General features: G+C 44.8%; 1 protein-coding gene across 2 annotated transcripts in view; it reads left to right on the plus strand.

Moving 5' to 3' along the window:
- Window positions 1-1,653: 1,653 nt before the first annotated feature.
- The window catches only part of FAM124A (family with sequence similarity 124 member A), a 116,843-nt gene continuing 94,523 nt past the window's right edge, over window positions 1,654-23,973 (plus strand). The window contains exons 1-2 of one of the 2 annotated variants that reach the window (XM_045869386.3): window positions 1,655-1,918; window positions 10,568-10,599. In XM_045869386.3, the coding sequence (XP_045725342.1) occupies window positions 1,854-1,918; window positions 10,568-10,599 (97 nt within the window). In that variant the 5' untranslated portion in view covers window positions 1,655-1,853. Of the gene's footprint in view, window positions 1,919-10,567; window positions 10,600-23,973 lie in introns of both variants that reach the window. The other variant, XM_064586137.1, reaches the window with a different exon arrangement.

The raw sequence follows: 23,973 nt of genomic DNA on the forward strand, positions 1-23,973 counted from the left end.
CATTAATGGCAATGTGCAGTGATTTTGCCTCATGTGAGAATTTCCTTTTAGAAATTAGTACATAAGGTGGGAGGAGGGGAGTCTCCCCTAAAGAATTGTCACACTTCTTTCTTTCAGCTAATGAGCAGAAATTGAGTATAATACATCCATTTCTGGTTTGCATGCAAGGATTTTATGCTCAGTAAGGATAATTCCGTTAAGATTTGGGGTCGGCACACTCACCTGTGTTTTTTTCTTAATGACAAGATTGTGCTTGTATTCTTCTTTTATTAGATTTCTCTTTTTGTGTAATTAAGATATGAATAAAAAAGGAGTGATAATTAGGTAGGTAAAGAAGGAAGAACAGAAGGGGGGAGAAGGAGAGAGAAAAAAAAATATTTCCTCTTTAAGATATATCTTGTCACTACTTTGCAAGTTGAAATTGGAAACATAGCTAGCTCATGCTTTAAATGTTATGACAGCTATGACTAGTGCTTGACATTATCAGGACCAATGCTAAGTATTTTTACATGCATGTTCTCATTAAATTCACAACAGGTTATAGAGTAGATATCAATAGCCCCATCTTACAGATAAGTAAATTAAGGAAGTTAATAACTCATAGAAGTTAAATAACTTGTCCTGAAAACAGAAGAAAGTAGAAATGAGTGCCTTCCAATGGCTTGGACAGGGCTGTCAGAATTAAATGTGAGTTGTTGTGATCCTGCCTCCCCTCAAGCTTCCATTCCTCACCCTACTAAGGAGAGGTGCGCCCCTCCAACAGTGATCATAACCTCACCCCAAGGCGCTGATGAGGGTCCTTTACAGACAATCCCTTAACTGCAACAACCCCTGAATGCAGGTACATCCAATGCTCTTTATCTTTAAAGGCTTTAAAAAAAAAAAATAGCAAAAGAATGCATGACACTGATTGTAAACTAGCAAGTTGGGTGGTGGGAAGCCACTCAGACCTGCGCTAAGAAAGGTGATCATGAATTCAGTGTTGCCAATTCTGAGGGAACTATAAGAAAACACCTAGAGGTTCCAATTGGTCCCAGTAATGAACCAGATCCTTCCTTGCTTTCACAGTGCAGTCGGGTATTTCTCGGTGCTGCTCCCAGCCCTGGGGCTCAGGAACCTCGGGGCAATCCCTGGGACGCAGAATTCTGGGGCTGTGGGCCCAGGGGAGCGGGGCGGCTCCTATGCACAAACACACATTCACTCACACACCACACGTGGTCACAAAGCCCAGCCGGGCTCACACGCTCAGCACCCGCACAGAAGCGCGCACCTACAAACATCTAAATCACCCATCCACCTACATCACCACCACAACACAGGCGCACGCGACCTCACACACCTCGCCCGCTCACGCACTCACGCCACACACTGGCGCGCAACACGCGAGCTAGCACATGCTCGCGCACGGGCTCACACCCCGTGCACACACCCTCTTGCGCGCGCCCAAGCCCTGACTCACCGGCACACACCCGCGCGCCCCCGCTCACGCCCAGTGCACACACCCTCTTGCGCGCGCCCACGGCCTCGCTCACCGGCACACACACGCGCGCGCACGTGCCCTAGCTCACGGGCGCACCCCGCGCGCACACGCACACGCTCACCCCGCCGAGCGGCGAGGGGCGGGGCGGGGCGGGAGCGGCCCCAGTGCCCGGCCGGGCGCGGCCAGGAGAGGGCGCGGCGCGAGGGAGCGCGGCCGGAGCGGGAGTTGTTTCCCGGAGCCCCGGCCGCGAGACGCTCCGAGGGAGCCCAGCCAGCTCGGGCTGGGCTGGGCTGGGCTGGGCGGGGCGGCCCGGAGGGAGCACGCCCCCGGGTCACGCCGGCGCCCGCGAGCCGAGCGCGGCGGGGAGCGCGCCATGGACCCCAAAACGGGCGGTGCGGAGGAGGATGACTGCGTGGACTCGGGCGCCGAGACCGGAGGGTGAGCCGCGCCGGGCCGGGCGGTGGGCGGGGGGCGTTCTCCGAGGTGCGCTGCGGATGCGCCCCGGCCGGGACCTTCCTGGACCCCGCGGCGGAGCCGGAGCAGCTGTGGCCGGATGGGGCCGCGGGGGCTCTCCCTCCTGCCGGCGGAGGGGCTGTGGCGGGCTGGAGGGGCAGAGCAGCGTGGTCCGTAGCTGCCCCGGGTGGCGCGGGCCCCATCCCCGGCGGGGGGGGGAGTGGAAGGACTCAAGGTTCAGAGTAAACCCCCCCCCACACCACCCCTTCTTGCCCCCCGTTATCACTGAGATGATGTGGAGTGCCAGGCGAATGCAGTGTCCCCCTGAGATCATCCCTAGAGAGACAAGAGATGCTCTTGCACTTATTTCAACCTTCCGCGAGGACTTTATTCTTCTAACCCCGCCGCTCCCTGGAGTGCGGGATGAGGGGTTGGGGATGAGAAGAGGATAGGACACCTTGGCACCTAAGTCTTTCAGAAATCCTAGAAGAGGATGACATTTTTCATTTCATGGCTTTATTGTGCTTGCTGAGACCCCCTCCTCAACTCCTATTTTCCCCGCCGAACTTCTCTGCGCACCTGTCTCAGCCTTGGGTACAGGTGGGATGAAGTTGGTGCTATGATCTAGCCCTGCTTAAAGAAATGTCCTCATCGCTTCAACGGACTCAAACAATTGGCCCAAACCTTTACCTCTGGAGACTAATTACCCTTCTCCCAACGACACCATTTTCCTGAGTGGGACAAAAGATGGAGTATCTTTTAGGAGATCCACCCGGCTCCTATCTCTAGAGGATTTTCCTGTGCAGAGTCAGCAAACGTCCAGGATGCGGGTACTGATCCAGGAGGAAGGGGTGTCCTTTCCTCTCTGGAGAGAACCCTGGTGTTGGGCTGGAGCTGCCCAGACTACAGAAAGCCTCATCCTTGGAAAGTTGGGGAGATTTAGACTAATCTCAGGGCCTGGCAGCCTTGTGAGGACAGGAAGGGAGTCCAAGGCCAGAATGGGCACGAGAAAGGGTCCCTACACAGTCACTCCTGCCTGCCCAGCCCCACTCTTCCTTGCAGCCTCCACCCATTCCTAGCCCAAATCTGGGACTTTACACCCTACAGCATGTACTCTGCAATGGGTTCTCCCTGTTATCCAAACTTGTGATCATTTATGGTTCACTGTAGAACCCAATTACATTCTGGAGGGGTAACTTGATTCCAAATAGGGAACTCACTTGTTTTTTTCCCCACACTTTGTGTATGTGGCATTTATCAACTGAAGATCCTTGACTTTTTTTCCCTGCCTCTAGTTAGCTAGGCCATGAATAGAAGAAACAGCGAAATTAACCAGCTCCTTTTCAGCTGAGTTAAATAAGGCACCAACTGGTCCATTCATTTTCAATTTACAGAGCTCACCTAAAACAGGTTTTTTTTCCCAAGGGTTCTCTCTCGGAGAAGTGGAGGGGAAGCCCTGACCGAGGAGCGATTATACCCTGGGATCCCAGTGAAAAGCATGACAGCTGCCAGGGTTGCTGGGAGGGGCTTGCTGAACATACACCAGAACTGCTCTTCACTGCCCCTGTACTAAAGTGTATAGTTGTGACAGAATAGAATTGTTTAAAGAATTCTTATTGCCTCAGTGGCATCCTTAAGCTAAACATGAAGGTAAAAATGGCATGCACTTAAAGAGTTTCAATGTATAGTTACTAATCTTGTATTTGCCACATATTCCTATATCTCCTGAAGTTTGGTTTGGTTATCAAAAAGCTGTTCATTGTTTCCTTGCTTTTCCAGAACTCGCCCCCGGCTTTCATATAGCCACGTGGGGAGACTTAACACGTGTGTACTATCATTGTTATTTTTAAAATACAAACCTGATCAGGTCTCTCTCCCAAACGTTTAGTGGCTCTGTCCTCTCTAACATACAAAGAGCTTAGAGTGGCCTACAGGTCCCATTGTGATAGGGTCCACTTCTCTCTCTCTGGCTTTGTTTCTCGGCACGTCTGCCTTTGTACCCTGCATCAAGCCACATCAGCAAGGTGTTTCTGATTCTTTGCCTTTGTCAACCTGCCCCTTTCGCCAGCTCTGCCCTTCTCCACCTGGCATGCCTGTCCACCAGGTGAAACTATCTTCTTTCAAGACTCGGCTCAGGTGACACATCTGCTAAGGCAGGGATCCTCGATTTGAGGTCCATGAATGGCTTCCAGTCATATGCAAGATGATGTTCTTTGTGAATTTTTGTGAGAAGAGACTTATTTTTCATCAGATTCTTGAAGTAGCCTGTGATTTCCCTCCCAACCAAGTTTGGGCAGGGTAGGAGAAGTTTCATTTTCAACATGTTGTGTCTGACGTATTGGGAGACAGCCAACGAAGGATGATGAGCCAGCGGTTGAGTCTATCTAGAGAGAAGGTCGGCATGATGACACTGCATTTGGGAATGGTCAGGCTAAAAATGCAGCCCTAGGAGTAGATTAAATCAACTAAAGACAGTAAATAGCAAACACCTAGCATTTTACTCTGTGCCAGGGACTATCCTGAGCCTTTACATATTTCATTAACTCATTTAATATTTCAACAACTGTGAAGCAGGTAGTGTTTAAGACCAGCCTTGAGAAATGACAGCACTTCAAGGCCAGGTGAAGGCGGAGGAGCTGATAAAGGGGCGTGAGAAAAAGGAGACACGGATGCCAAGAGGAAGAATGTGGTGTCCTAGAAGCCAAGGGGAGGAAGGGAAAGGCATCAGCTGTGCCACTGAGAAACTCACTAAGATGAAGGAATGTGAAGTGCCTTTTTTTGCAAATGGAAATAATGAAGGAAAAGGTGGATCCGTGGACAGTGGCAGGGTGGAGCCAGAAGCCAGCTCCGTGTAGCTCCAGGAGGGAGTGGACGGTGTGGAAGAGGAGGTAGCTAGAGCACTTTGTCTGAGAAAGGGAGGGGTGAGGAGAGGCAGTAGCTGGAGGGGAGAATGGGGTGCAGGAAGGATTTCCGAAGCATAGGCAATAGTTAGGTTCCTGTAAAGAGGTGCTAATAGAAAAGACTCTATAAAAAAAGGGAAAGGATAAAGATATAGGAGAAAAACTGATGGTCTGTAATGTCCGCTTTCTGAAAAGGTGGAGGCAGATGGACTTCAGACCTCTCAGTTAGATGGGCTTTGGATAGAAGGAGGGACATCTCTCTTCTTACAACTTAGCAAGGAAGATGGGTTTCCGTTCTGGGCAAATGCAGCCCCCTCCCCCAGGAAAATGGAGATTTGAAATAGTTGCTTGGACCATGTTGAGTGAGAACCCAACTGAGATTAATGATTATAAATATAAGAAGGTCCCAGTCTAGCTTGCTATCTCTTTTCCTGCAGCAGTGCTCAACCACCTTTGGGGCAGGCAGAGGGAGACAGACAGTGAGTGGTTGAGATCATCAAGGTTTGGGAGAGAGGGACTGTTGCCAGGCAGGTGTGAACAAAACACAGGAGCAAGGGATTTGGGGGTATGGGTGGAACTGACTGTGGATCCTTTCTTGGCGAGGTGATCAAAGAGAAGGTTCCAAGAACCTTTTGGGTCCCACTGCCAATGGGCAGATGGTACTGATTGCTTTGAAAGTGACAGTCAAGAGAGCAGGCTGCTGGGGTTCAACTCCGTGCCCTGAGTTTTTTCTTCTGTAAAATGGGGTGACAGTCTCTCACAGGGTAGTTGTGAGAACTAAATTAGTCTGTATATTAAAGCCTCTAGAACAGTGCCTGGCATAAGTGAACCCTCAGAAAATTATTTCTCATCATACTATTAATATTGTTATGAAGAACATTCCAAATGATGAACTTAGAGTTTTATATAATAAAAATGTATATTTCCAGGTGCACTCAAGATCCTGTGTTCTTTCTACTCATCACAGTAGGTGCTCCGATGTTTTTAAATGCCCTAAGCAATTTGATCATCCCATTCAGATCATCTGCGAGACGATAGGACACATCCCAATATTATTATTTTACAGATGAGCAAATGGAGGTTCAGAGGGTGCATGACTAGTTCGTGGCCTAAATTGAAGCCTGGATTTCCGGCATGCTTCCCACCTAGCGAAGTTGCCTCTCAAAAAGCCATTGATCGGCAATTAATTCCTGATTCCTGCTCAGACCTTTTCTTCTGCTTGAAATGCTATCTTTGCCTCTGACCCACCTAGGAGAGGCCAAGCTAAAAGTCAGCTGGTATAGTTCTGTGGCGACTGATGTCATTTTGAAGCTACTCTCTTCCACATGCACTCGAAGACAAGCTTTGTGCTTCTGTGGATTTTTCACTAGAAAAAACTGGCAAGCCAGCTATTGACCATGGTAAACTATCTTAAGAAACAGAATCCCTTAGCAGAGGGACAGGCAGTGTTTTTGAAAACTGAAATAAAAGACAAAAAGTAAGACGAGGGGCGCCTGGGTGGCTCAGTCGTTAAGCGTCTGCCTTCCGCTCAGGTCATTATCCCAGGGTCCTGGGATCGAGTCCCATATCGGGCTCTCTGCTCCGCGGGAAGCCTGCTTCTCCCTCTCCCACTCCCCCTGCTTGTGTTCCCTCTCTCGCTGTGTCTCTCTCTGTCAAAAAAAAAAAACTTTAAAAAAAAAAAAAGTAAGACGAATGCTTTTTAATGGGTGTTTCGTTCGTGATGTCTCCCAGATATGGTGTCTGAGCCACTCTTTCAAATATGACCACATCTAATGCATTATTTTAATTCAGAAGTTTGGCGCTAATGAACCTCCACCTCCCTGTCACCTGTCACTGAGCTTCTGAAAACCTACTCATACCCTCCCCTGTGGCTGACCTCCAATTGATACTTCACTCTGATTTAGAGATAGCAAACAGTTCACAGGTCTAGAGTGTATAAGCAGGTGAATGGGAAAGAATCGGGGGAATAAATTTGAAGATGGGACAGGTTTAGGGAACAGTAAAAGGGGAAATCTTGGCAGAGAAGACAGGATGATCTATTAGGTACTCTATTATCTTTGTGTTCAAGGTGGAGCTAGTTAGCTCCAAATTGCCATGGCATCTAATTCAATGGACTGAGAGTTAACAGATGAGGTCCGTGATGCATTGAGCTGATGTTTTACAGAAACGTCAAGATCAATATTACTGAAATGCCAAGATCAATTCTTATGCCAAGATTTTCCTGGAAAAGAGAATTTAAGAAGGTATCGTGTATATATATACATACACCTATATATATAGGCAAGTAGGCTGCTGACAGTGATAAACTGTCCTAAGTGCAGACCCCTTTATACTTAACCCTTATATGTATAATTGTAATTAAAATACAGTCAAGAGACTAACTTTCTGGTCATTATTGGCAGAGATACCAAATAAATGTAATATTTGTAAATGTGTCTATATATGTATCAGGTGTGTGAAAATATATAATCCTTGCATCATTCTGCTTATCTGTATCATGTGCCCATACATTTTTCTTCCTAAAATTCATGGATTCACCTCTCATGCTTCATTCCCTCAGAGTTGAATGTCTTGTTCAGAGCTAGGTGGGTAAATTCTCAGGATGTAAGACCAGTAAACAGGATTCACAAGACAGGTACCTTATTGCTGTTCCCTCCTATCCTAAAAAAGCTGGGGATAACGTACCCCTCCAGAGAACTACAGTCAGTATTTGAAATCGTTTGAACCTGTTTAAGCACAAAATTGTTTTAAGCTTTACAGTTTGTCTTTCACCAGTAATATTTCCAGTAAATAGTCTTTTGGAGTTATTTGGAATGTACTTTATGGGCTATAAAAGTGTTTGTACCTTGACTCAGTTCCTGTTTCCCCTCATGATCATTTTTCTAAGGAAAAGAAAGTAAATATCAAACTACACACATATATATATATATATAAGTATCTCATCATTGTGTGCTTTGCAAAAGTGAACAATCAAAAACAATCATATAGCAAACAAAAGGCAAATGGTTGAATAAATTATGGTACATCACTTTATCTAAAATTATAATTACAGGAACTATGTAGCAGCATGTTGTGGTGGTGTGTAGTAAAAAGAGCAGTTTAAAATTGTATCTCCCATCATTATGGCAACTGTGTACAAATTACATAAACAGGATCAGAGGCTGAAAAGCAACGTGAGGTTTTAGGGGACTTTTCTTCCTGTTTGATTTCCATTTTGATGGTGGACAGGGGTGGAAATTGGGGTGATGGATGAGACTGCAGAGCTGGGCAGAGACCATCATTCATGAAAAGAGGGGTTTATGTCATGCTTGAACTTCATCCAGAGAGTGACATGACCTGATTTGTGCTTTGCAAAGATTGGCTGCTGTTTGGGGAAGGAACTGGAGTGGAGCAAGAGTGACAGGAGACTGACCAGCTGGCAGGCTTGACCCAGGCAGTGCCTTTAGTTACAAGAAATATATGCGGAGAGAAGCATGGCAGGGACATTTGCTTTGCTAGCACCTGTCCTAAAATACTACCATTATACCTTAAGATTCTCAAAATAGGTTTCACATGTAAATTTCATTCTACATCTCCATCTGTATGCGGATCTTTAAAATATACGCATTTGTGAAACCCATCTGCCTCAGGAATATTTGGAAAATCCTAGCTGAAAATACTGACAAATTTCTAATAATAAAATGAATAGGAGTGCCTGGGTGGCTCGGTCGGTTGAGCGTCTGCCTACAGCTCAGGTCATGATCTCAAGGTCCTGGCATCGAGTCCCACATTGGGCTCTCTGCTCAGCGGGGAGCCTGCATCTCCCTCTGCCTGCCGCTCCCCCTGCTGGTGCCCTTTCTCTCTCTCTCTCTTTCTCTCTCTCGTCAAATAAATAAAATCTTTTTAAAAAATGAATAGTCCAATCACACATTCCCATTGAACATTTTATTTGAATTGTCATGAAATTTCTTTAAAGCCTGACCATCTTAAGATGATCATATTGGAATGGGATTGTTTTGTTGTCGTTTCTACCACAGTAGATGCTTGTTGAGCATTTGTTGCATTCACACACAGTTACATTTCTAAGTTTTGTCCTAAAGTTAATTTATGTCCTGCCTGGTTCCAGAAAGAACGGAATGCACCAACGCTGGGGGTGACTGATCCTGACCATCCTCTCTTGCATCTCTGTTAGCCAGCATGTCGCCATGCTCTAGCCAGTCCTTCTACCTTCTGGTTCCTGCCTTGCCATCACCCTGCACTCCTACTTCAGGTCCACTGTTCACCTCCTGGGCTCCTCGCCAATAGTGTCACTTTAGTTTCCTAACCAATAACATAAAGTAGTGGATGAGATATAGGCAGATGCAGTTTGTAATACATAAAGGGATATGCAAATGTTAATAGTTGCTATTCTTTTCAGCCTTAAGATTCAGTGATTCTGTAACTACTAAAGCATTTCATTTGAAAAGAGAAAACTACATGTCATTTTTCTTCCATTTTGTTCCCCTACCAATAAGTGCATCATTTTACGTGAGCAATGTAGGTTATTTTAACTAGTGAGAGGTATGCTTTTTATGATTTTTTCTTGAAGTTTTGTATATACTTTTTTGGTGTGGTAACAAAGTCAATGGAGGAAATATTGGATGACTTAAGAAAGGCAACATGACCTGTACCCCTGAAACAAATAATATATGTTAAATAAATAAATAAATAAATATAGGAAAAACTTCTAGTATCAAAAAAAAGGGGGGGACATGAGGCTAAGTAAATAAAAGGGGTGTATCTGTGGAAAATTAAACATAATTAACTACTTTATATGCATAACCATGTCCCCTGACTACCACCTTGAAGAATAAATCCCTATGTGCCTGAGAGATTAATTCCCTACTGAGAATGACTTTGGGACACTGGGGGGAGAAAACCAAGAGCTTCTATACCAAATATGTTGCCAGAGAGGGAAGGCTTCCCAGCCACACAAGTAGAGCAGAAACTTAGAAGAGATTAGGCAGGCAGATCCTTGGCCAGATGCCCATTCTCACAGAGGCTGAGTGCCAGGGGCTGGTTTTTCAGCCTAGAAACTGATGGGTAATTTCACCCTGGCCCTAACCCTGCCTTTTCCTTTTCCCTATCACAGCCCACATCCTGTTACTGTCATGCAGCAGGATTTCTTCTGAGCTGGAACTGAGATCAGTCAAACATCATTGTGCCTTTGTGTTTCCTGATGGCCAGCCAGACCCTGCATGTGGAAGCAAGCCCTCACAAGCCAGGGTCCCCTCACACTGCCACCAAGGTCCATCACCGCTCTGCTTATGTCAGCAAAGAAACATTTCCCCACAATGCTGTGCTAACTCGAAGGGTGCTCATTTGCAGTGATTTTACCTTTGGGGCGTCATGAACCCCTTTGAGAATCTGTTGAAAACTTCGAGCCTTCTCCCCAGAAGAATAAGCTTCCATTTGAGAATTTGCCAATGGATTTAGATAGTTCGGGACTCAGCTGGTTTCCCTTCTTGGAGATTCACAGAGTCCATCTGAAGGACCCCTGATTTCTAAAGTGCTTTGAACGTGTTGCCTTCAAAGTCAGACATAACTTTTTTTTTTGCACGAAAGCCCTCAGCAATACGGTTTTTAGTTTGCAGCATATCCTTACCATGTAAATGCTACTTACCACTGACTGTTTTTAAAATTCTAGCTTGAAGAACTCATTTGGGTACAGAAAAATAGTGTCTAATCCTACTAATGCTAAGGTTTTGTGTTTCAGGTCTGACTACAGCCACATGTCCTCCACCAGCAGTAAGTATGGTTTAAATGTCCTTCAGCACTGGCTTCTCAATCCTGTCTATCTGTGTCACCCATGCTTTCACGGAAGAATCACCCAAGGGATACTTGCCAAAGTGTGTGATACAGAATCCTCTGACTCTAAAAGTTGGGGCTCTTCCTGGAGCATTTAACTGCTCCTTGATTTCAGAACTAGCTATGCAGCTCCTTTCCCTATGGAAATTGAGCCTAGAGCAACCAGCCCGGGCTTTGTTAGGGTAGATGCTTCTAAAACAGCTTCTCCAAATAATCGAATAATCAGAAGTAACTCATTCATTCACCAAACATTTATCAAATACCTGCTGCCCACAGGCTAACAGCCCAGAGCACATGCATTAGACCCCTGGGTGGCCCCAGTTCATCTGTTGGGCCAATGTCCTGCCTTGTATTTCTGCATCTGCAGGCAGATATCATAGGTGATTATCAGATATGGTTTAAAAAAGGTCATTGGGAATATGTTTATAAACATACTATAAGCAAAGAAAAAGATGTCTGTATTAAATACTAATTGACAGGTAAATCTATTCATGGGAAATTAGGCCTTCTATCTAGGAACAATTTGCAGTGATTAAGATCACTACGTAAATGACCAGAGCCATTCAGATTAATTAAATACCTATTTTAAAATAAAAAAATTTCTTACAATAAAAGCCCTGACTATTTGAATCAGTAAATACTGAATTGTTTTTTTTTTTCCCTATCTTCCCTGTTAACATCTCAATTCTAAATAGTACCCAAATGGAAATACACTTAATTGGATTATTCTATTTATTGATGTTCTGGTTTAGTTTTCCTTTGCAATAAGAGACTGTGCAGAAAGCTGTATTTCTGGAATTGTAATTTAGTGTCAAATTATATTTAGTTATTAGTATAACTGCAACGAGTTATCTGATCATTTCAGCCAACTGGAGACCCAACATTGCCCCTTAGTTATTAAGAATCATTAGTAATAATGAGAATAATGCTCCAGTGATTTACATTCCCTCCCTGAAGCTTCTGCATTCCTAAAAATCAGGGAAAGCTCTCTTGAACTCTCTCTCTCTATGCTGCCATTTTCATTCCACTCAGTTTTGCCCAGAAGCTACATTTCTTTAAGAATTATTTTTATGAAATACTTGCCCAAAGCCTTTGCTCAATTTGTACCTCTCAAATCAGTCCTCTGGGTCACAACAAAGCACCTCTCTTGTCAGTGAAACTGGTAATTTTGTTTGGGAGGCTTTCCTCTCTTATTTTAATTGCGATCTCAGAGTTGGAATTTCTCTTAGTGCAACTGGGATCAATAGCCTTTTATTGCTCTTCCTTTTCTCTTTAAATATTTGGTGATTCCTGCATCAGTCTTCAGTGTTGGGACCTCTTGGTGCAGATGTATATGTGTTTCATATTTGAGTTAGGAAATGTATTTGGCTATAAATAATAGAGGAGAAAATAATGACATAAGTCGGCGTTTGTTTTCCTCTAACATAAAAAAAAAAAAAAAGCTCAGAGAAGACCATGCAGGTCTGATGTGGAAGCTCCTTTCATCGTTCTGCTTGGATTTTGGCTTCTGTCCTTAGAGTTGCCTCAGAGTTACAAAATGGCTGCCTCGACCACAGGCATCACATCCTTGTTCTGGGCAGGAAGAAGGGGTGAGTGGGTACTGCTGGGCCCCTGGCTGTCTTTGTCTAGTGTTTGCCTGGCCTGCCTCTTCTCCCAACCAGGAGCATAAACCCTGACTACACCCAGATGCAGGAGAAGGCCCCTTTAGCAGTCAGTAAAGGTAACAGAGTGGACCATTTCTGAAAAACAAAAAAAAATTAAGTCTAAAGTCTTAAATCTATCCTTTAAAACATAGGTTTGACAGTGCTACAATCATAGAAACTATTTTCCAAGTACATTTTAAAAACAGCTTTTCCCCACAAACTAGACAATCACACTCAGAGGACTGAGTAGAGAGAAGGTTGATAAGCTTACTCTCCATCCTGAATGATGTAGTTCCAGGGTCACTCTCCTTGCCAGCACCCTCTATGTGACCAGCAGGACCCACAGAGCTGACTTGTCAGTCTTCCCCTTGTGGGTCCTGAGAGTGGCTCCTGCATCTCATTTTGTCGTCCCCCACCCCCCCACCCTTGGGCAGCCTCTCTGAATGGCTTGTTTCTGAGCACTTCCTGGTGGGGATTTGAGCACTGGTTCTAACCACTCGCTGTTAGGAGATGGATTTTTCTGTCTACTGGTGATTCCTGTTCAGCGTTCCCATGATGCTCTTTTACCTGTTTGTGCCTGAGTTCATGGGGGCATGAGCACCTCCTTGAGTTGAGCTAGGGTTGGAGTCTCTCCAGAGCTGGAGTTCGTCACTGCTAGAGCTGACAGGAAAGCTTTCTCCCCAAGCAAGAGTGGCTATTCAGGTATCTTTTCCCTCAGAACACAGGGGCTGCTTCCTCAGGCTGCCTGCCCCTGACGGAAGAAGAAGGAAGGTCCTCACCAAGAGAAAGTACAAGAGCAGTGGTGTGAGAGTGAGGTCTCCTAGGTCCTAGTCCTGATATGGAGCCCGGGCGGGCATGGGGGCCATTGGGCCTTCTGTTTTTCCTTGACCTCCTGGGTCCCAGAATCACATTCCCATCAATCGTGACTGATGTCACTTTCAACTCTGGTGGAAGTGGCTGAGGGGGCTTCTTTAATGGATGGTTGTGTTCTATAAATTGGGTAAATTTTTTTTCTACTTACCATGGGTCCATTTGCCTTTTTGAGACTGACAGGGCTGACAAGCTTTTCCCTTATGTTTTCTGCAAAGCTAAATACACTGTTAACCCTCAGATCTCAATAAATCATAATTACTTCCTAAGAAAGATGAATTTAATTTATACTCTCGGAATCTTAGGTGGTTTTTCCAGAAACCTGGGTAGAAGATCATCAAAGCACTATGTACAATTTGCATTCTTAAGTGATTTAAATAAAAAAGGGAAATTTTATAAATAGGATAAAAGAAAAACAATAATTATGCCAGGGGGAAGAAAATCAACTGTGCCACGTAATGATAATGAAATTCCCATCATGTATGATTGAATATTTTCATTCAAATAAATATTATAATCATATTTGGAGAATTTCTCTTAGAAGATGCTGGGAGCTGAAAAATGATATTTTTAGGACAGTGTCACATTTCTTGAGAATCTCTAGCCCCAGGATAATGCCAATAGGAAGGGGTCAAAGAGTTCACTAGTTCTCTTTATTGGATACTATTCCTCTATTAGCCCTCCTAATTTGTGCCTTAAAACTGCGCCTTCTCGAAACTCAGGTATAGTCAGTAACTCTTTACCTGGCCCTTACAGATGGCCCGTGACAGTGGGAATGCTTCACAATTTTGTGCCCCTTCGTACTTTTCAAAAACACAAATGGTAAAAGATGAGTCGAAGTGATACAGGGGCCCTTGGCAATGCCCTGAGGAATTCCCCATATCTGAAATTACGGAGAAATGGCCATGAATGGTGTGTTCTGCTGATTCAAGCCCAGGACTACGTACCAAGCTGTGCAAAACAGGGACACCTCATAGGTGGGCGGGAGTCATGGGATCTGTTCTTCCACCCACCCAGACCTCCGATTCCTGCCCTCCTCTTGTTTCCCTGGCTTGCTTTTCCTAGCTTCCTGCTCTGTCCTTCCAGGGACTCAGGTAGCTTCCCCGTGTCCTGCCTGCATTCTCCTTGCTGGCCACGAGCTCCCCCAGGCTGTAGGGCCAGTGGAGTTCTGTCCCCTCAGCTGTCCTGGGGCCGCCATGTCTGTGACCTGCCCTTGAGGGCAGCCCCGAACAGGCCCAGCTGATGCTGTGGGCCCCTGGACACGCTCTCTTCTTGAGGAAGAAGGGTCCAGTGGATTGCAGGTGTTTTTCAAATAAGGAAAGTCAAGTGTCTTAGTTAATTGCAAGGCCTTGTGGCTGGTCTCGAGCCACCCCAGGGGCTTGTGGGTCCTGCCTCACCGCTGTGTGGGAGGACCTCTCATCCCTCCCCAAGGCTGCCTTGTCTCATGGGTGCATCTTTCCACATAAATACCATTGCCTCCCCTTCATTTCTCCACGGTCTCATCATTTCCTTGAAGTTTTAGGATATCGAAGCATCGTACGTTTTTAATTTTGTCTTTGGCCACATCTGTGCCTCCCCTCAGTGTGGAGGGAAAGATAAGCTCCTTGTGATTTAATTAATAAACAAAGGCAAGGAGCTCTGGAAGCAACCTGTTGAAAAGACATGACTGCATTCTGTGCAACTCATCGCTGATGGGGAATGTTTAAGTAAAAATGACCCGTGTCTGTGTATGCAAGAGCTAAATTCAGACGGGATAAGGAAATATTCATTATTTTCTTCCTGTTTTCTTGAGAGGAGATAACTTATTGGCAGACTGACGTTTTAAGGCCAGTTGTCCAAATAAGGAGGGTCAGCATCTTGGAAGAGGTGGTAGTAGCCAACTGAACTTTGGTCTGTTTGTAAATTTCATAGTTTTCATTTTTTTTTTCTTCTGTGTACAATACTTTCCCCATTATGATTTTCAGTAAATGTTCTTTTAGGGTCTTATTTCATAAGATCTAGGCAAAACCATGATCTATTCATTAACCCTTATGAAGAACAATTTTAGCCATTGCATGTATATAATTCTGTGACCAGTATGTAGTTGGCAATGGACACAGGTTTGCAAAAAAACCAAAACACCCACCCATCCGTCCCCAGCCTCACACTCCTGTTGCAGTTAAAACATCACAAGAAAAGTCCCCAGTTTTCTCTAACTTAGCATATAGCCTTTTAGGCAAAGTTATGGATGGTAATATGGTCTGTGAGGTGGATCGGACAAATCTTAAGTAACTCATTTTAGGCCTGTCACTGCGACGCCCATATCCTACTTCCTCGGTTTCCAGAGGGCTCATTAGTGATACTAAGGATGTTTGATATACTTTCATAAACCCAACAGTTGACATAAAACAAATCAAAGCATAGGGGAAGCACTAATTTCAGAGTGGAGGGAAATCACGGTTTTGAATCTCTACTTGGTCACTTAATTGAGCCAGGAACACTTAATTTTGCAGCGTCCAGCAAGTGAACCCCAAATAAGAACGATTCCTCTTTTCAGTACGTTTAAGAGCATGTTCTGGCACAACGGTCATGTTCCTGTGTAGAACTGCTCTCAAAGGAGATTCAGGGTGACCTACTGCACAGAATGAATCTGCAGCCCTAGGCAGGCTCTTCATGAGTGGCCTTGTGTTGGACCACGGTGTCCCTGATAACACAGCCCTCCTCCGTATGTGGCCATGGCTGCAGAGACCAACCAGAAATCATTAAGATGTTTTGCATGTGGAAAGACCAGTCTGATTTCCTTGTCCATTGTGTCCTGTGGCTCTGCCTTCCACCGACACTGTAGGATTAAAGCTTTCACTCAGAAGTCCCTATCATATTCCCTGGCAATAGGCATCTGGTATACCTACTCACTGGTACAGCCGCTGCCATTGCCTCCCCCAAGGCTTCTTCCCTCCTCCTAGGAATGCATTGGTCTCACTCCAGCTTGCCCTGACCGTTGGAGAGAGGGCCTTGGTGGTGGAGGCTCTACCCATGCCCCCAAGCATTTAGGCTTTCTGTGGCGAGCATGGCTTCAGGTTTGAGACACTCATTATGTTCCTGGACTTTCTTCTTAGAGCTGGAGCCACTTAGCATGCAGCCTGTAGGTAACTCTAATAAAAAGGCCACAGTTGTGGGTGTGTCATGTTTTGGCGAGTCTGGATCTTGAAGCCACTCGGGTAGAGGCTTAACCACAGCCTGAGAGCCACAGAATGCTAGCAGGTGCAGCTTGGGGTCCACTTACTCTGCATTTTGTCAGCTGCCCCGGGAAGGTATTCTGGGCCTGGCAGAGCAGGTAAGTCACCATGCTGGAAAACTTGCTGCTCAGAGTATGGTCCACAGACCCCTGTATCAGCATCACCCTGGCTGGAGCTTATTAGAAATGTAGAATTCCAGGCCCCACCCCCAACCTCCTGAGTCATGTGAGTTGTTTGTACTGAAATTTTGAGGAGCACTAATCTAGCTCATGTCCCCAATCAGCAAGATTGCTCTTAAATCCCTGATAGATATGGTCTATCCAAATTTCTTTTAGATTCTAATTTTTTTTTAATTTTATTTATTTATTTGAGAGAGAGAGAGAGAGAGAGAGAGAGAGAGAGAGAGAGCACATGAGAGGGGGGAGGGCCAGAGGGAGAAGCAGACTCCCTGCCGAGCAGGGAGCCCGATGTGGGACTCGATCCAGGGACTCCGGGATCACGACCTGAGCCGAAGGCAGTCGCTTAACCAACTGAGCCACCCAGGCGCCCCTAGATTCTAATTTTTAAGGGCATAATCTATAGGCCCTAAGATTTGTATAATGTCTAGGTGAGAAAAAATTTCACTTGACAAACATTTAAATTATGAATTATTGATCATTTAAAAGAAGAAAATTGTGTTCCTCTACTGAGTGGTTTATTTGAAAACATAGAATTTGTCCTTTATCAGGCAAGCTAGAGGTGTGGGTTTGGGAATTTTTTTTTTTTTTTTTTTTTTTGAGAAACAGGCAGCAACCTTATCTGTAAGATCACAGAGTAGTAAATGAAGCCTGAGATGAATGAGCTGAAAGCTAGTGTATTTAGACAGTTATTTGACAGTGTGGGTTCTGTATGGCCAAAATTCTCTGCACAGGAACCTGAAAGGCTAAACAATATTGGTATTTGGCAGTTGATAAGAAAAAAGCAATAACCAAAGATACACACAGGAAATCAAAGGGTGAAGAAAATACACCATACAGACAACTCCTTTGATGCTGTTACACGGGCATCCATTCCCCAAAAAATACGGTGTAGTCCTACTCGCTCTAAAGATAAGTTTTCATTGTGTGATTTCAACTACATTGAGATTGTCAATTTCTGTCCAGGATATGAAAGAAAAATGAAGGAAGACTTCTCACAACCACATTTTCCCTGAGAAGCTGATGTGTGACACGTCAGGGACAGCGGGTCTACCAGGGTCATTGGGACACTCCCCCCCCCACCCCCACAGTTGACATAAAACAAATCAAAGCATAGGGGAAGCATTGGGACACTCCCCCCCACCCCCCCAACCACCAAGGGAGAGAACACAAGTGAATAGCTTCCATCCCACATTCCTAACATGCTTGGTGCTTTTCCCCAATTTTAAAATAATTATTATTATTCAAATAATATATAGGCATTGTCAAAAAATCAGAAAATACAAATTAGCAGAAAGAGAAAAACTCAGATTCCTGCCGTCTAGAAACAATCAATAGTCATAATTTGGTGTCTGCTTTTATCGATTTTTTTCTGAGCACCTGTATTACTATAGATATGTATTATTAGCAAAAATAGTATTGTATAGTTTTATAGTCTCATTTTCTAATTAAGCGTATATGAACTTCTTTGATATCAGTAAACTTCTACAATAGTTTGAATATATGGTATTCCATTATATTTCTGTATAGTCACCAGTGCCCTGTTGTTGGTACTATAGGTTATATTTACTTTTTTATTATTATAAACAGCATTGCCAGGATTATTTTTATACAAGTCTTTATGTGTATATCCTTCATTATTTCCTTAGGATAAACTCCTTCAAGTGGAATTGCTGAGGTAAAACGGGTTGTTTACTTTTTCAAGCTTCTGATGCTTCCTGCCAGGTCACTCTCCCAGTGGCATGGATGAGAGCACCAGGGTCTCATAAAAATGGTGATTTTTGTGAATGAAAAACAATACGGATGGATACACACACACACACACACACACACAGTAACAATGGGCAAAAGTGCTCTGAAGAGTAGGTGATAGACAGGGAGACTCTTGGGTTTTGGAGACCCGCAACTTGAAGTCTTGTCTGTATTTCTCATGAAAAGAACGGTATCATTTACTGTGACATTAGGCAGTGGTACCATCAGTACTCTGCATAGGCTTTATGGAACGTATTTCCCACTCCAGTGGACGATCTCTATCTTTATTCAACATCAGTACCGTTGGCATTAACTTCTGATGACGTTACAAGTTGGACGTATTTGGGGAATATTGCGCAAAAGTCAGGTCATACCCACTAAAGTTTACAATATTCAGAATTGATTAGGAAAGCAAAGAGGATCCCACCAGTCTTCCTTCCTTCTTCCCTTCTTTGTAAACCTTCTCTCCTTCCTCCATGTTGATCAGACTTCTCTTTTGTACAACATACTGGTTATGGAAGGGAAGGAACATTCCATCTGCTCTGACTCCCCCTTGCGTTTTTATGGCACCTGGCATCTTCTGACATTGTTGTTAGCACAAAAGGGTAGTGCCACTGAGTTGTGCAGAAGACTCTTCTGTCCTTGTGAGAAGTCTTCCCTGTGTCCATTACAGGGAGAGCTGGGCTTCCTCTGTGACTCATTTTTACTGTCTCATGGCCTCAGGCTGGAGCACAGTGAGGCTAAAATGTGTGTGTGTCACAGACAACCTGGACTCAGAAGCTGGACGCATCTTTCCATGAATTGGCATGCTTACGGAGTCACATTCTAACACTTTCTACTATCTACGGAGAACTCTCTATGAACCTCCTGTTAGGGAGGGAATTTTCACAGTCACATGCTCAAGCGTAACAGTAGAATTGCTGTATTTATAATCAAGTTGAACGTCACTCCTGAGTCGCCCTCACACCTAGCAAGTGAAGGCGCAGGTGTGTTCTGCTCTGGGACCCCAGTCCCTGCGGTGCTGAGCCCAGAAGTGTTGGAACATGATCCTTTCTTGGAAACCTTCTGGAATTCAGACTTTGGTCAGGTCCCTTCCAGTCTTCTTCCTTCCACCAGAAGCCCCAGCTTGGTGTCATCTGAGCTGGAAAGGCCACCGTAGCATTACACGCTCTTCTGTGCTGATTCATGGGGCAAGCCCTCTGCTTTAAGTTTTTAGCTTTTCTTAGCTCAGAAAGCCTTTTCTGTCTCCAAAACCCCAGCCCTTGCAATAGAGAGCCTTACCCTTCAAGACTCTTTTCTCTGTTGGATCTGAAAAATATATATGAATTCAGAAACTTGATTAATCGATCTATCTGCCCACACCCTCCCAGAAGCAATGAACAGCCCAGACTCTGCAGGTGAAGGGCCACAAGCCAGGAAGAAAATTGTGGGAAAGGGGAACTTTGGCTATCCTCTCTGAAATTCATCTGGTATGTCATTTAGAACATATCTCCCACTTCATGTTTTTCTTATGTTTCTCATGTGTGAACACCTTGCTCCCTCAGTTAGGTTGTGAGCTCTAGAAGGGACCATGTCTCCTGCTTTGCAGTCCTTGGGGCTATTAGCAAGAGGAGGCACTTCAGAGGTAAGGGAAAGCCCCAAATGGGGAATTTGGGAGATGTTTGTTCTCTTCCAAGATCTGCCACTGAATTGCAAGTCAAGTTGCTAGACTTCTGTGACATGAGGAGGCTGGACTAAATGCCTCAGCCATCTCTAATTTTCTAGTCATGTCCAGTAAGCTTGCTCTTCAAAGGGCTGTAAAGTACATAATTTCTAAGGAAACAGAAACAAGGACCAGGAGCATGTCAGTGTCCTATTCAGATTGGTCAAGCATTTGAATATTTTATTGAATTTTAAGCCAAAAAAAGAGTCCCTAGGCTCCATTTCCTACATTGCTAGTTTGATCATGAGCAAAGCCAGCACCAGATCTCAGCATTGGTTTTTCTACTGTGGCAGTCAGGATATATTTTATAAGCACATATGTAGTGCTTTTTCCTGGAACAGTTGTAATAGCTAATTATTGTTTGATTTCTCAGCATCCTGCCAGAATAAATCCCTTTGTAAAACAAATCTTAATTACTGTAATTGAGAGGATTCCTTCCCCCAGCCCTAGTGGTGTTAGAGGTCTGGGGTCCATTGATGAACAAATCCTTGGGATAGCTTTTGGTTACCATCCTCCTCTTTTGTCTGTTTTGTTTTGATCAATATATTTTACATCTCAAAACAAGAGGAATATTCTAATCCTGTTGTTTGCAAGCCCTGCTGCCTCATCTCCAAATCTGTAGAATTTTATTGAAGTCCTGGCATGGCTTTGCTACTGGTGAAAATGACAAGATATATATGAAGTGGTTGAGAACACATGGAAATTACTGAGTAGAAGAAAGGATTCTGTGTGAAATGTTAGCATCTCTTCTGTCATTTTGAGCCCTTTACCTTTATAAAAGTTATTATTCTTACAGTATTAAGCATTGGACTTTGGTGTTCATCAGACCTATGTTACCTTCTCATAAACTTTCAAAATCATTACAGTCCTAAGGACTTAGATAACTCCTAGATATGTTAAGTGTTGCTAGCTGCTTTTCTACCTTCTAATTACATATCAACCTTCTGGTCCCCTTCCAGAATTTATGTCAAGCTGTGTTGGAGTTCGAAGTGTCTTTGTCATGACTCTCTGGCTAGTGGCTGGCCTTGGCTTCCCCACTCCTCTTCCCACCCGGAGGTTTGTTTCAGAACGAAATTTAGAAAGTCACACAAAATAAAATGGATGTCCCATTTTCAAGTGGGGGGGAAAAATGCAGGGTATCTCAAGAATCTGCCTTCCTTTCTCTATTATTTCTTTCTCAATAGTGTCCTGGTTTCGAACGAGCTCAAGAGTGTATATCACACATCCAGATCCCTGACATTGTTTCTGCAACAGATGGTGCGAATGGAACGAGCAGTCCGATAACTATAGTTAGAGCTATAAAAGGCCTAAGGATCGGAAAGACTCCACACTGTTTTCCTCTGACAAGTGAAAATAGAGGTTTTGGCTTAACCGTGTCAGCCTTATAATTCTTCAATTACAAGACAGTGCTGTGGATGCAGGCCAAAGAGAAGAGAAGCTTTTTATCCATATCATGAGTGCAGTTTGGATCCCCTGCGTTAAAAAATCTGCCTGTCACCATGTTACCATCAGGGTCTCACTATGCCCACCCTGCATCTACTTTTGACTTGAGCTGGGGCTGGTGCTGGGGCCAGCCTTGCCACTTCCACAGCCCAGAGTTGCGGGTCAACCGAAAGCCTTGTCAAAATCATAAAATTACTAGGAATTGAGAAAGTCTGAGATCTTATCTTAGGTGTGGGCAGGGGCAAAGGGAATTGCTTCAATTTTTTCATTAGTTCAGAGGTTCAAAAAACTAGCTTTAAAAAAAAAAGACTGTATAAAAAAAAAAGAAAGATGAAGGCAGGTTATTCATTACATTCTGGATGAATAGACTCTCTGGAGAAGGAATTTGGAAGCCCCTCTCTGAGAGCATTTAGTTCAGGCATTCTGGGAAGACCAGGCAACTTAATGGGGGGAGGTTGGCCCTTTTGTGGCACCTCACAATGCAGTGGGGTTTGTATTCACCACTCTGGAACCTCTCTGCCTCCTGCTTGCTGACCTAATTTTTCTTCACAGCGGCAGCCCCTGCCTGGCATGTCTTTGTGGCATACCCATTCCACTACCTCACCTGGGTGTTCTGCCCCTTGGTCGTGAGGGTCTGCTCAACCAGACCAAGTATCCAAGCCCCTGAATTGTTCAGTGCCATTGAGCGGGGCTTTAGAAATGCAAATAAGGAGTTTATTCAGCCTCATGCATGTGCAGTTAGAGAATCTCGAGCCAAGCTCCAGGGCCAAATTCCCTAAACCAAGCACCTACGGCAGCTGGAGGTGCCCTTGGTCTGACTCCCTTAGCCTCCTGGGGGCTTATGGGGCACTGGTGCTGGCAGTTTATTCAGCTGATGGTAAATGGTTATGGCTGCCACCTTGGAAATCTCTTACAATATACCATATTCATTACAGGTTTGTTCAATGAAGTATCTTGCACTGAGCTACCTGACTTCATCTTATGTATTTGCTTATCCTCTGACTCCCCCCCACCCCACTAGATTATAAGTTCTAGGAAGGCAGAGATTCTTTTATTCCCCACTGTATCCTACAGGGCCCAGCACATAGTAGGTGTTCAATAAACACTGCTTGATCAAAAAAATGATTGCAGTTGAATTGCAAATTGACCGTGATACATCGTGGATAAGATGGCAGAGACATCAACCATTGCCCAGAACTTCTAGAAAGAGGTCTCTGAACTTGTTGTATCCTAAGAGTTGGCCAGGCATTCCATTTGGAATGAGAGATCTGGACTTTCAAGCAGACATACCTGCTGCTCAGAAGCAAGTGCTCTGGGGACACGCGCTAGTTTGCCAGTTCCGGGAGGAGGGCCAACCTGGCAGGCACCAAGCAGTGGGAGACCGCATGGGAAGGCTGGTGTGAAGCCCGGGGGTGCGGAGAATGATGGTGAGGAGTCCTGGCTTAGGCAGTCGAGTGGGAGGTCTGGCATCGGGATGTCTGTCCACAGGCGGAAGCACCTCAGTCCCCACCCACACCTTTACCAGACGGGAGCTTAGGATGTCCCTGCAGCTCAGGGGTTGCCAGAAACTGCCCCCGCATAATGGTCATCCACTCACCGTAGACTCTCCTGTCCACATGGCCTGAAGGAGCTAAGCCACGGTTTCAGAGCCCAGCCACACAAACCAAGGATGGCAGGCCAGAGAGCAGAGAAGGCACACAGGCAGACTGCGGAGACCCCACTCTCCTCTAGCTGGATGGCCCTTGTCGGATCTGTTAGTATTTCCCCTGCAACATGGGGCGAAAACACAGTGTTGCTTTAAATTAAATGAGGTAATATCTGTCAAGCCTTTAGGACAGCATCTGGCAAATAATAAGAATTTAACACATGATTATTATTGTTTAAATTGTTTTCTTTTAAGCTTAAGAGACCACAAAAGGGATATACAGGAGATGTGACACATTGGGGAGAAATGTAACAAATATTCAGGTTCACAGTATACCTGTCTCATTGAAGGCCTGACTCATGCAGCTACTTTACTTTAAGTTGGTTTTTGTTTCACATTATCAAAGGAAAAATCTAATTGTCTCTAATCCCATGGGAAAGAATCTTCCTTCTCTGCTCAGGAAGCACAAAGTAATCTCGAAAGCTTTGTTAATACTTGCAAATTTGTGAACAGCTCCCCTCTTCTAACCAGCCCTGGGGAAGTCTGTTGCCTGGTTCATTTTTGGTCTGTGTCTTGCCCTAAGTGAACAGGTGCTCTCTGAGGTCCTTCAAGAAGACGTGTAATAGATATGATAAAGGCAGAGCATATCCCACTGTCACAGTGTCTCTGCTTCTCCAGGGAGGCGGAGAGGCTTTCCATGACAATTAATTATTCACATTTTCTCTCCTTCCCCTCAAATACTTGCTTTCCTATCTAGCTCCAGGAGGCACGTTTTCTTTGGGGTGTATATAACCCTAGCACCCAGTGACGGTTTGGAGCTGCACGAGGGCTCTTTGAGCCTGTTTATTTTAGGGCCTCGTGCAGTGGG

This window comes from Mirounga angustirostris, unplaced genomic scaffold (genome assembly GCF_029215605.1).
Source record: "Mirounga angustirostris isolate CCGP_5_RB_7025 unplaced genomic scaffold, mMirAng1.0.hap1 SCAF_3, whole genome shotgun sequence".
NCBI classification, from domain to species: Eukaryota; Metazoa; Chordata; class Mammalia; order Carnivora; family Phocidae; genus Mirounga; species Mirounga angustirostris.